General features: G+C 34.0%; 3 protein-coding genes and 1 non-coding gene across 4 annotated transcripts; 2 read left to right on the forward strand and 2 right to left on the reverse strand.

The window, feature by feature from the left end:
• Positions 1-2330: 2330 nt before the first annotated feature.
• On the forward strand, positions 2331-3077 carry LOC100306595 (putative NIM1-interacting family protein). The gene has a single exon (NM_001250336.3). It carries the CDS (start codon positions 2503-2505, stop codon positions 2872-2874), a length of 372 nt encoding a protein of 123 aa, NP_001237265.1. The 5' UTR covers positions 2331-2502; the 3' UTR covers positions 2875-3077.
• Positions 3078-4220: 1143 nt separating this feature from the next.
• Positions 4221-4293, reverse strand: TRNAF-GAA (transfer RNA phenylalanine (anticodon GAA)). Its single transcript has one exon. It is a non-coding gene; the product is annotated as a tRNA-Phe (tRNA).
• Positions 4294-6503: 2210 nt separating this feature from the next.
• On the forward strand, positions 6504-9232 carry LOC100797931 (ADP-ribosylation factor). The gene is made up of 7 exons (XM_014764156.3): positions 6504-6663; positions 7100-7253; positions 7668-7738; positions 8377-8496; positions 8598-8716; positions 8806-8887; positions 8992-9232. The coding sequence occupies exons 2-7, from the start codon at positions 7106-7108 to the stop codon at positions 8995-8997; spliced, it is 546 nt and encodes a 181-aa protein (XP_014619642.1). The 5' UTR covers positions 6504-6663; positions 7100-7105; the 3' UTR covers positions 8998-9232.
• Positions 9233-10055: 823 nt separating this feature from the next.
• LOC100798456 (putative pentatricopeptide repeat-containing protein At1g02420) lies at positions 10056-11916 on the reverse strand. The gene has a single exon (XM_003518629.5). It carries the CDS (start codon positions 11860-11862, stop codon positions 10360-10362), a length of 1503 nt encoding a protein of 500 aa, XP_003518677.1. The 5' UTR covers positions 11863-11916; the 3' UTR covers positions 10056-10359.
• Positions 11917-12380: the final 464 nt, after the last annotated feature.

The following is a 12380-nucleotide window of genomic DNA, read 5'->3' on the forward strand; positions in this document are numbered from 1 at the left end:
GGAATCTTAAGTGTTTCTAATCAGATAAATAAACGAGAGAATACAATTTTTGATTTGGTATATCAAGACCACAATCTTGCTTTAGATTTTAACCGGGCCAAATTGATTCCCTCTTATCAAGTTTATATTATTTTTTTATGATGGTCCAATAAACTCACCAAATTAAACTACTTTTATTGAGACATAAATATAAATAACTAATATAAACGATAAATATAATATGTAGTCTACACTAATTAATTAATTTAGAATTATAAAATTCATAACAGTTTGGACCAACCAATTTATGCAAGATTGCATTTTATTGTATCCTTTTTATACATAGAGACATTTGTGTCATTTTATCAATGCATTTCTTTCTTTCCTTCACTCTTTCTCTTTCCTACTAAACAATTAAACATTCATCATACATTCTATTTTCTTTTTCTCTTCTTCTCACTTTATTTTCTTTCACTTTCTTTAATAAATCAAACAAAGTGGCTACAAATAATATTAAAAAAATAAAGATCTGGCAAATGTCAAAGTGATACTTTCAGCATTTAGAAGAATTCAATATTGACACTAACAATAAAATTAAAATATTTATACTTTTATTTAATAAATTCAAAATGTTATACAATCACTAAATTAAATTTATTGAATACTTTATATAGATTAATGAAAAAAGTCAAAGAACATGTGTTAGGAGTTTGATATTTAAGTGTGTGTATGAAAAATAACAAGTCTCCATGATTATTTAATGTAATTATATATTTTGACTTTAATTTAAGATCCTTAGTTAAATTAAAGTAATTTTACAAAAATTGATCTAAGCACTCGATGATTTAAATTATTAAAAATTATGTCTTATTGGGTGGCATGGAAATAAGATGGCGAAAATGATTATAGAGGGAGAAAATAATATTGATTGTTTGCTGGAATGAAAATAAAGTAGACATAAGATGAGTCTATTATCATTTTTTTATACTTATTTTCATTTACTTATTTATTTTTATTTCTTTCATATTTATTTAAATTAAAAAAATAATTAAAATATAAAAGAATAAGTATAAAACATTAAGAAAATTGGGATATTAAATATCTCTATTTTATAACAAAAGAATTAAAATTATGAATTCAACCAAACATTAAGAACAAAATTATATTTTAACATTTCTTCTTTTACCAACGAGACCCTAATGAGAAAGTAACCCGGTGCATGTTTAATAAACCTATAATGAATAGGGGTGGGTAAGAGGGTTGGTCTGCCCCGTGTAAGACTCACCCCCATAAGATTGTATTGACAGCGGACTGGATTAGTCCGCCCCGCATTGTTATACAAACTTAATAAATTGGTCCGCTCCTGACCCATTGACCTTGCAGGTCAAACGAGTCGGTTTGCCGACCTAATTTTAAAAGAATTTTAATTTCAATAAAAATGTAACATAATCAAATTAAATTTAACACAAATATAAATAAAATATCAATAATTAGTCAATTACATAAATAAAATAAATAATGTCTTAACAAAAGAAAATCCAAACAATAAATCTAAAATATGAAACTTAAACATCTCTAATAACAAATGATTGCATATTTGAAGTAGCTTGAGTCTTCTTCATTTTCACATCTTCATATTTTTTACTTAAAACTCAAAACGATAATAAATATTAGAATCAACTCAAGTTAAGAGATTAAAAGACGATAATTATTACACATTATTTACCTTGCTCATCAAATCCTATTAATCAATTTTTAGTATATATCAATGCTTGCGCATTATCACCAAGAAGCCTAGTTCGATATTTTGTTAATCACCCGTGAGTTAATACTAAATGTCGATCTGGAAGTCATAATTGTAATTTAGATGCTCAAAATATCACAAAACAATAATGAAAGATTTGGATTAAGCAAAATTCTTAAAATGCTGTAGTTGGTAAGATTCTTAAATAATAAATTAAGTGAGTTTACGAACAACATGTGGATTTCCGCGGACCAAACCCACACAGTTCACACTAAAAATATTACATTCCCATAAATTATTTAAAAAATTCATCCGTTACTTGTATAGATAGCAGGCTAGTCCCTGGATCTCCTTTCTTTTACCGACCCCTAAAAATGAACAGTGTGCTTAAAATAACAAAAAGTCAAGATCTAGTATTGAAGTAGTCGAAATGATGACGAATCACAAGGGGTGCCTTACGCATGCAGCCAGAGCATGGAAAAGTGACGTCAGAAGCGTAACGTCATCAGGAATTCAATTTCCAGATTTAATAATCGAAACAGCGCATCGTTGTACGCGTAGGTTCGTCTTTTGTCTATAAAATGCACACATCATAGAATTGTTGAACACGGCATTCCCTTGCCGACAATGCCCGCTAACACACCTGACACCAGACCATGATACCCACTGACAAGAAAAGTACACCTAATCAACCACGCACAACCATAAGCCTCTCTCACTTCTCTTGTTAAATCAATTGGAATCAGATTCTTTCTTCTGTTCTCTCCGTTTCAGTTGCTATGGATAATAAGAAGAGAGGGGCGAGGGAGGGTGAAGATGAAGATGAGATGAAGATGGAGAAGTTTTACGCGCTGTTGAGGAACTTCCGCGACGCCCGTGATCGCCGGCGAAGGGAGTTGGTGGAGTTGGAAAAACACGAGAGCAACATCTGGAAGAAGATGATGAAGGGCACCGCCCCAACTGCAACGAAGGACAATAAGGCAGAAGTTTCTTTCGAATTTCAGGACTTTACCACCGAGATTCAATTCAGAAAGCCACCTTTGGTTTTTCCTAATCCAGTTTCATCATGTGACACTAGCAAAGACAACAACAAAGGTAACAAGAAGAAGAAACAGCAGGATCTTGCTCTCGATCTCAAACTCGCTCTCTAGTGATGATCACCAATATCGACCTTCAATTGTATCAGAGTTTTCTCAAATGGCCGCTTATATATATTATTATTCCTGTGCTAATTAACGTCGTGTATATGATGCAATTTACTTCACAAATATCTATCATCTATGAAGTTCTTTATGTGTTCCCGTCATAAAAAAAAAGTTCTTTAATGCATGATTCGACCGTGGTTTATGACGAATAACCGTAAGCACTTTTGCTAGCATTTCTCGATTACTGATTCCTCTGTCCGTTCGGTCCGGTTAAAGAAAACGTATTTGTTAAGAAAAATATAAATATTACTTATTATTTTTATGGCATTGATTAAATAATTAAAAAAATCTTTTATTGGAATATATAAAATTATGTTATTTATAATTTTTTATTATCTTTTATGATATTTATAATAAATATTTCTTCATTTTAGCTTCTTAACAAATGAGTTCTTATCAAAAGAAAAATTGTACCATCTCTGCACCTATAAAATCCAATTTTTTAGACTTGTTTGTTCTTATCAAATGAGTTCTTTTTAAAACAAATTACTAACATGGATTTATTTTGACAAAAGCTCAAGATCAAACTAATAATTTGAAGATCTGACATCGAATCAAGCAAAAAGAATGAATTAGTAATTTCAAATTGTTGAACACTAATATATAGAAAAGAAAAACATCACAATGGTATTTAGAGAAAAACATGTATTTAGAAGAGAAAAAGATGACAATTATATTTAGAAAAAATATATAAATTTAAGATTAATTTATTGTTATCAAATAAATTAATTATTTTTTTTAATATTAGTAAATTAAATAATTGGATCTTATAAATAAAAATACAAAATATTTTAAATTAGAAATATAAAAAAATATGTATATTCACTTTGTTAGGTTTGAATTGTGAAAAATAGGACTTTCGAATCCACATAAAACCACATATGAAAGTTATGAACATACTTTTGACTGATTTACTAATTTATATCTATAACTATTACTTCCTTTGTTTTAAAATAAATGTCATCATGATGATTAAAAAAAAGTTATAAATATATGAAAAAATAATATTTTCTCCCATCTTGATTATTAACAAAAAATACATATTTTATTTTCATTAAAAGTGTGGTGTCCCACTTTAAAAAATGACATTTTCCCTAAAAAAATAAGTGTTAGAAACACACTTTTTAGTATATTCTTTCACACATTTTTGAAAAACTACAAAATAAAAAGAGCAAGTCATTAAATATGACGTGAGAGCTACCAAATTTTATCATTTTCAACAAATTTCAATTAATGAGTAAAAGTGTATCTCAAGGAATATGTTTCTAGCATTTTTCATTTCTAAGAACTAATGCGGTGAGCGTGGATCGAACACGCGACCTTCAGATCTTCAGTCTGACGCTCTCCCAACTGAGCTATCCCCGCAAGTTACCTATATTTTATAGGTTGTTTTAATTATTGATACGCTTTACACATACAATTTTAAGTTTTGGGTTTCCAAACACATCTCATCCAAGCCCGTATATATTTGTTTGTCAACAACCCACCTAAGCTGGGAATTTCTTCTTGCACCTAACATAACTTCTTCTACACCCAACAAGTGTAGTAAAAAGACTAAAATACCCTTTAGTAAAAAATCAAATACACCATCCCTCCTCACACCAATCATTCATGCCATTGGCAATCCATATGGTACATAAGGGAATCCATATGAGCATACAAACTAACAATAATTCGTAAGGTTCATATGGATTGACCATCCGTACAGAGCAAAAGTAGGCAAAAAAAACTTATCGGTGACGACACAACACTACTTGCAACAGCGGAGGAGAGGAAACTTATCGAGGATGACAAGGAACTGCTGAAGGATAAACTAAGGAGGAGCTAGGGACAACAAACACACACCACGAACAATACCAATACTAATTTCGCAGAGGAGACCAATGGACGCGTAAAAAATTCCAAATAAACAATGCCTTACGGATTGTCATTCCGTAGGCTATATGAAGAAAAGAGAAAATGAAGGAAGAAAAGAGAAAATGAAGGAAAAAAAGAGTGTTGTTAGGTGCACTAGTTTTATTGCTTGTGCACCCAATATTTTTTGTTAATTCCAAAATTACCTTGCGACGAAGATACATGAGTTCGTGATTAATCCATATGTTTAAATTAAACTTATGGATCAAGTTGATCCGTATGGTTTGTACGGATCAACTTGATCCGTATGACTCATACGGATCAACTTGAATGAAGGATATTTTCGTCCATTCACTTAAAATGTTAGGTGCACCTAGCATCATCCAGGAAAAAAAGGGTAAAGTTGCAAGAAATAACCGACAACTGGCATATGGGCTGTATATGACCCAATTCAATTCCCGAGCCCGTTTATCACGTAAGGAATGCCTAGTTATTTATGACTTATCAGTTTTTGTTCCCAATTGTTAAACACATTAAACACACCTCTCTTAATTATTAGTCTTGTCTCTTTATTCCGCCTAAGTGTGTTGTTAAGCAAGTATAATAGATCTGAGATCCTTTTTAAACTAATTATTATTGATGCTATAAACATTAATTATACCAATGAATCTTCTCTTTTTATTATACCTAAGGGTAAATGTATATAAATATGATGTGGTAAGTTTCTAATTTGTTAGCCATCCCATGTAAAACCATTAGGCTACATGAAAATAAAATGACAGGTAGTCGGTGGTAAGTTGTTAATTTGTTAGTGACATTAGCATTTTACCCTTAGGTAGATGTTAGTCTAAAACAACATTCATAACTTCTTAATGAAAATATTATGAGTTTACTAATTTTTTCTAAATTTTTTAAGGTTTTCGTTTTCAGTTTCTAAATTTTTGTGTGACAAATCCATTCTTTATCATTTTTTCATCTTTATCTTTAGCTCCTTGATTTTTTTTTTTCCATTTCAGAAACTAAAAATAAGGAAAAAAGGTTAAAAACTAAAATTAGCAACAAAAAAAAAAATCAGAAACCAAAAACATAAGTCTTAAAATTTTAACGAGTAAAAAAATAATTAACTCAAATATACTTCCTTTCCTTCATCACCCCTCTCTCTATATAAAATCTTATTTTATAGTTTAAATAAAATTAATTTGAAATCTCCTAAAAATGTGTTGTCACGTGAATATAAACCTATCAAACACATCTCCTTGAATTTGTAGAATTAAATAATAATGTTATCACTTAATTCACCCCAAGTTACACCCAAACTATCCATAGTTTTGTATGTCATTTGTAGAGGTTGGTCTTCTTTAGTAAATATAAACAATTAAAAATGAGTGGTGTATTTTAAAATTTCGCTTAAAATATTTATTTTATTTTTAAAATCAGTTGTCAATAATTTAACATAAAAAATAATACATGAAAGAAATTTAGAAAAGATGTTCTTAATAACAAGCTCATTTACATTCAAAAGAATTAAAAATGTAACACATTGTTTTTATCTTTTAATAAAGAGAGGAATAAAATGTTTAAAATTAAACGAGAGAAATGGTAAATTTGAGGATGTAATTTGATTATGCAGAAGAAAAAAAAAAAAAGCGAAAAACCTCGTTAAAAAAAAAGAAGAAGTTAACGAGCGTAAAGTGGTAAACCGAAATTATAAGGAGAGGGAATAAACGACGTTATGACGGGGAAACACGAATTTTGGATCTTAGTCCGCGTTCTATAAATCCGGCAAGGCCTGCCTGTGAGACCATCTCAATTTCTTTTCTCTTTGTCGCAAAGAGAAGAGATCTGCCTCCTTTTTTTTATCAAATCTATCTCTTCTTCAAGGTATGGATCTCTCACCATTTCCATGTTTCTTTTTTGTTAGCTTTGCACATTCTTCTGTTTCTTCAGATTTTCTTTCTCTTGCACTGCTGGATTTAATCCTAGATTAGTTTCGCGATTTCTCGTTTATCTTAATTTTGATTTACGATCTGGTTACTTCCTTGCTCGATCTGCATCGCTTGTGGTGAGATCGCGCGATTTTAATCACCTCCTCGTTTTCTTTTATCAGATCGGAACTTAATTTTGGTTTTGGTCATGCATGCAATACTGTTTGGTTCCCATTCATTTTACATGATAACTGAATTATGTGTCTCTTGGTCTGTTACCATCATGTTACGGTGCATCTCCATCTGGCATAATAACATCATGGCTTTTTTTTTTCTCCCCTTTTCGTTTCAATTTGATTTGTTAATAATTTGAATTTGTGGAATCAGAATAGTTGAAAATGGGGCTGTCTTTCACCAAGTTGTTCAGCCGACTGTTTGCCAAGAAAGAGATGCGTATACTGATGGTGGGTCTCGATGCTGCGGGTAAGACCACCATTCTGTACAAGCTCAAGCTTGGAGAGATTGTCACCACCATTCCCACCATTGGTAAGTTTCTTTTCTTATTTCTACTTTCTTAAGTACCAACTGTTTTCTTTATTGACTGATGCAACGGCTAGAAACAGAATCTAGACCGCACATTTCTAACTAATTCTATAGAATGTGGGTCTTTTTTCCTTCAATTTTACTCGACCTATTCACACTAGCTGTTAAATCTTCTGGTACTATATACGCTTTTTCGTTTCTAGCTCTACAATTTTTTAATTATTATTTTATATATTATATATTGTAAAAGAAGTATATTTTATCCCTTGTTCTTTGTGATGTCTACTGAGGATGGTACATGTGGTCAATGTTTTTAGCCAAAATGTAGTGTTTCCAGTAGCATTTTCCGCATGATAATGGTTGTGCCCATAATAACAAGGACCTTGAGCAATTCTACTAATGTATCATTTGGTGCAGGGTTTAATGTGGAAACTGTGGAATATAAGAACATCAGCTTCACTGTCTGGGATGTTGGAGGTCAGGACAAGGTACTGTTTTTACCTCTTCATCTTCTTGTCTAGCTACTGACATTATAGGACTTGTGGTTATGGATGGTTTAGCAAACTGTCCGCAATGCTTTTATTGATTTGATAACATGGTAATTGGCTGAAACTTTGCTTGAACTACTTTATATATGATATGATATGATATGGTTTACTTTCCAAATTTGAGTTGTGACCAGTAAATTTTGATGGTGAATCAATGAATGTCCATTTGATGCCATGACAGATGTTCTCCTCTCCATTAAGATACAGAGATGGGATTCAAAAATACGTTTCTTGTTTGGAGATGCATGTGCTTAATTGTGCAATCTTTATGCAAATTTTAGTGTTTATGGCAATGCAATGCTGGTCATCGATGTCATAAACCAAATGACAATGGAAACGTAGTCTTTTCGTATGTCTATTTCTTGATTTCAAGACTGTGGATGTACTCCGCCTGATGAGTGTGGATGATTATTCAATCATGCAAATTAACTTTAAAGGGTTTGTGTATGTTATAGCGCTTGTTCAAATTGTCTTACTTACCTGTGACCTCTTGTTATTCATTATATCTCTCTGAATTATTTTAAAATATATATTTTTTCTCAATATGGTACTAACCTTTTATATGTTTTTCCCTGTAGATCCGTCCTTTGTGGAGACATTACTTCCAAAATACACAAGGACTTATTTTTGTGGTTGATAGCAATGACAGGGACCGAGTTGTTGAAGCTAGAGATGAGTTGCATAGAATGTTGAATGAGGTAATAATATGGATCATAAATGAGTGAATATGGAAGGTAGCTTATTTCAGATTATTTCTCAGCTTAATTGTGCATGTTATTGGATAATCTTACTTTGGCAGGATGAGTTGAGAGATGCTGTGCTTCTAGTTTTTGCCAACAAGCAAGATCTTCCAAATGCTATGAATGCTGCTGAGATAACTGATAAGCTTGGTCTTCATTCCCTCCGGCAGCGTCACTGGTAAATATTGCTCTTGACATTCTTCTCTTCACCATTCTTATCTTCCTTCCTTCACCACTCATTCTCGCCTACATGTACTATACATCCAGGTATATCCAGAGCACATGTGCCACATCTGGTGAAGGGCTCTATGAAGGACTTGACTGGCTCTCAAACAACATTGCAAACAAGGTTAGTGCGGAATAAGTGAATAAGTGGATGATTTGTAGACTCAGCAATTTAGACTACACCTTGACAGATTAACTGATGCCTTTTCTATTTTAAATGATTTGCAGGCATAGAGATTTGTTAGTTAAATGCAAGGAAGTTGAGCTTACTTCGGCCATTATGATCTCCAGTTTCTAATTTTCTTGCCCTACTTAGATTTTCATTACTTGAGCATGTATTTTTCTTGAAAAAGAACAACGGTTTGCTACTGAAGAATAATTTGAATTTTTTTCCATGTATAACCAAATAGCATTGTTTACTATTTGATTTGTGAAGTCAATTGAATTATATGAAACCTCGTATTATGTCTATGATTCTTACGATCATTTGTATTCGACTGTGTCCCGGCAAATTGAAGAAAAGAAGACATTGTTTTTATTTTGGAAATGCTTAATAAATTTAAATTACTATTATTATTATTATTCAGCCACTAATGAGTAAAACATGTGAAAAAATAATTTTACAAAATGAGCTAAAATTGAATTAATGTGTCTATGAACAAACAGGATTTGGCTTGGTGGCTTATTGATACCCTATTCCAAATATATAAGTGATGCAGCACTAAGAAATTATTACTATCGGATGACACTGAGTTGTGAGCTTTTGATCACCTCATCCATCTTCAAGATACCTCAACGCAGGTGTTAAACGATTTAAGATCATTTTCATTTGTGTTGAATTGGGGACAAAAACAAAGACTCAAACTGGAGAATGGTAATAGTTTAAACAACCAGGTAGGTATACAGAGAAGGTTTACACAAAAAGGAAAGTATCACTGAAACTTCATGTTGGTAGTTGGTATGAAGGGGGTCCATGACAAGTGATCACATTGTTTATACACACAGATTGGTTTACAAGAAAGGATCCAAATCTTCAAATTTCCAGGTTGTAAAGTTGATCATAAAAAGCCATCGAATTCAAACTTTTGAAAACTTCTTAAAGGTTTTGAAAGGAAAAAACAACGTCTAAAGGCCAATACTAACTATCAGAACCTCGTTAGTTCCTGACCTCCCAAGTCCTGATGAACATGATTGTATGCTTGGAGTAAGAGTTCCCAGAAGAGTAACAGATTACCAAAGGAATGACAGTAACATGCAAGCTTACCACTTCCAAACAGTTCTATTCTGCAAAATGCTCGACAACTTGTGCGCATTTTATTCCTGGAAAGCATAGGCGACAATTCGAGCAAACAGCTGATCCTGATTAGTCTCAGTGGAGCCAATAAACTCCCCCATTACTTAGAATGCCTAATCTTTGCTATACTGACTCACCCAAATAACTGTTCAACCGTCTTATCTGAGCTATTTTTCTTGAATCTTCGGACACATTTCACAACTCATTCCAAAAGGCATAACTGGTCTCTGGGTCATGTTTCCTACAACTTCTGCCACAGTTCAAGACCCCTGGCTCTTCCTTTCATTTTGCCATCATCAGTTCTAACTTTTAGTAAAGAGAGAATCTGACGTCTCAGCTGGGTTCACCGTACTTTGATCCACTTGGAGTGGTCGCCCAAACATGGCCATTTTCTGCATCAAGCTCTGAAGGGCCTCATGTCTATTCGCTAGTTCCATGAGAACCTTGATTCTCCTAAACGACACATGACTTGGCTTCTGCCCCTTCTCAACCATCTCCAAGAAACACTTCTCTGCTTCCTCCAACTTCCCCATATCACAAAGCAAATCAAACAGCACATCAGAAACCAATGTATATGACCCAAAACCCTTCTCCACCATGTCACCCCAGAACTGCAGCGCCATCTCCACCTTCTCATGCCTCCTAAACAACCTTATCAAGAACATACAAGACTGCGTGTTCGGAAGGCACCCCTCAACCATCATCCTCTGGTACATGTTCCAAGAGCTCTGCAAATCATTGGACCAGTAAAAAACCCTAAAGAACAAATTGTAAGTCGTTGCATTCGGACTCAAACCCTTGGTCACCATCTCCTCCACCAACCCATGAGCATCACCAAGCCTCTTTGCAATGCAAAAGTTCCTGATGGCAGCATTGTAAGCCGCAGCATCAGGGTAACACCCATACTCCTTCATCTCCTTCAAAACATTCCTAGCCTTATCAGGCTGTCCAATCAACCCCAATCCACCGATGATACAAGTATACGTGATCACATCCGGCGAAAAATCCTGGTCACGCATTTCATCAAGCATCTTATAGGCCTTCTCAATTTCCCTCCCCTTGCAATAAACATCCATCAAACTATTGTACGTAACAACATCAGGCGTCACTCCCATTTCCTTCATCTCCTTAAAGAACAAGTCAGCATCCTCAGGGGTCTTCCACCCGGAAAGAAGAATGTTAAAAGTCTGCAAATTTGGACGAAACCTATGCTTCAAACTATGATACACGTTTCTAGCATCGGCCATGCTCTTCTCCTGGCACAGCGTTCTCAAAAGAGCGTTAAAACAGTTAGTATCGAACTCTTGCACCAGCTTCCTGAACTTCCTAAACGACTCCACCGTTTGCCTAACGGAACACACTTTGGCGATCCTGCCCAACACGACCATAACGGTGCGCGCCGTTATGGCCGTTTGGTCCTTCCGACGCGCTTCGATTAGGAGCTCCCAAACTTGGCCGAACATGCGGCTTCTGCCAAGGATGTAGAGCATGGTGTCGAGGGAAAACGAGGAGTGGTAAAACCCTTTTCTTCTGCCGGTGTAACGGAAAAACTCGAGGGTTTGGGAGGGGTTACCGTGGCTGAAGCGGACGCGTTTCAGGACTTGGTCGATTACGTCGTTGGAGAGGAAAACGCCGCTTGATTTGAGGGATTGTTTCAGCTGTTCCGGTGTGGAGGTGCTACTGAGTATGCCGAAGACTTTCTGTACGTCGTCGTTTTGGTTGGAGCTTAAGAGGCGGTGCCGAATTAGGGTTGAGGGAGGAATGTAATTCGACGGGGATTGAAATGAGAAACGCCTCAGCAACATTTGAAATTTGTGAATGGAAATGGTTCGTTGAGGGAAAGAAGGAACGAAACACAAGGGTTCAACTGTTGCTAGTCTTTCACTTTATGCAAGGGCTTGCAAATTGCAATTGGGCCTTGCTCTTGCTAGTCTTTCACTTTATAATCAGCTTAATGCATGGGAGTGGTTTCTGTTAAGTTCACCTCCAACTTTATTTTTTTCTTACAAAAATACCTTTAATGGAAACACACTTTTATAGAGATCAAATCTACATAAACATATACCAACAAGTCATTTTTCTAAGTGGTACTGGACTTCGTCCCTTTAAACAAGGTTTTGGATTTAAGTATTGTGAATTGAAAAAACATTATTTTTTTTCCAATGAAAATGAGTCATCGACAAAGCTGATTGATACTTTGTACCAATAATATGATTATCCAAAAATCTGATCATAATTTTTGTTGTTGTGTATCTGAAAATATCTTGTCCAGCTACATAATGAAAATGTATTTTAGTATGAGAAAAATTTTGTTTGATTTTTT

The sequence above is a fragment of the Glycine max genome, chromosome 2 (assembly GCF_000004515.6).
Source record: "Glycine max cultivar Williams 82 chromosome 2, Glycine_max_v4.0, whole genome shotgun sequence".
In the NCBI taxonomy this organism is placed as follows: Eukaryota; Viridiplantae; Streptophyta; class Magnoliopsida; order Fabales; family Fabaceae; genus Glycine; species Glycine max.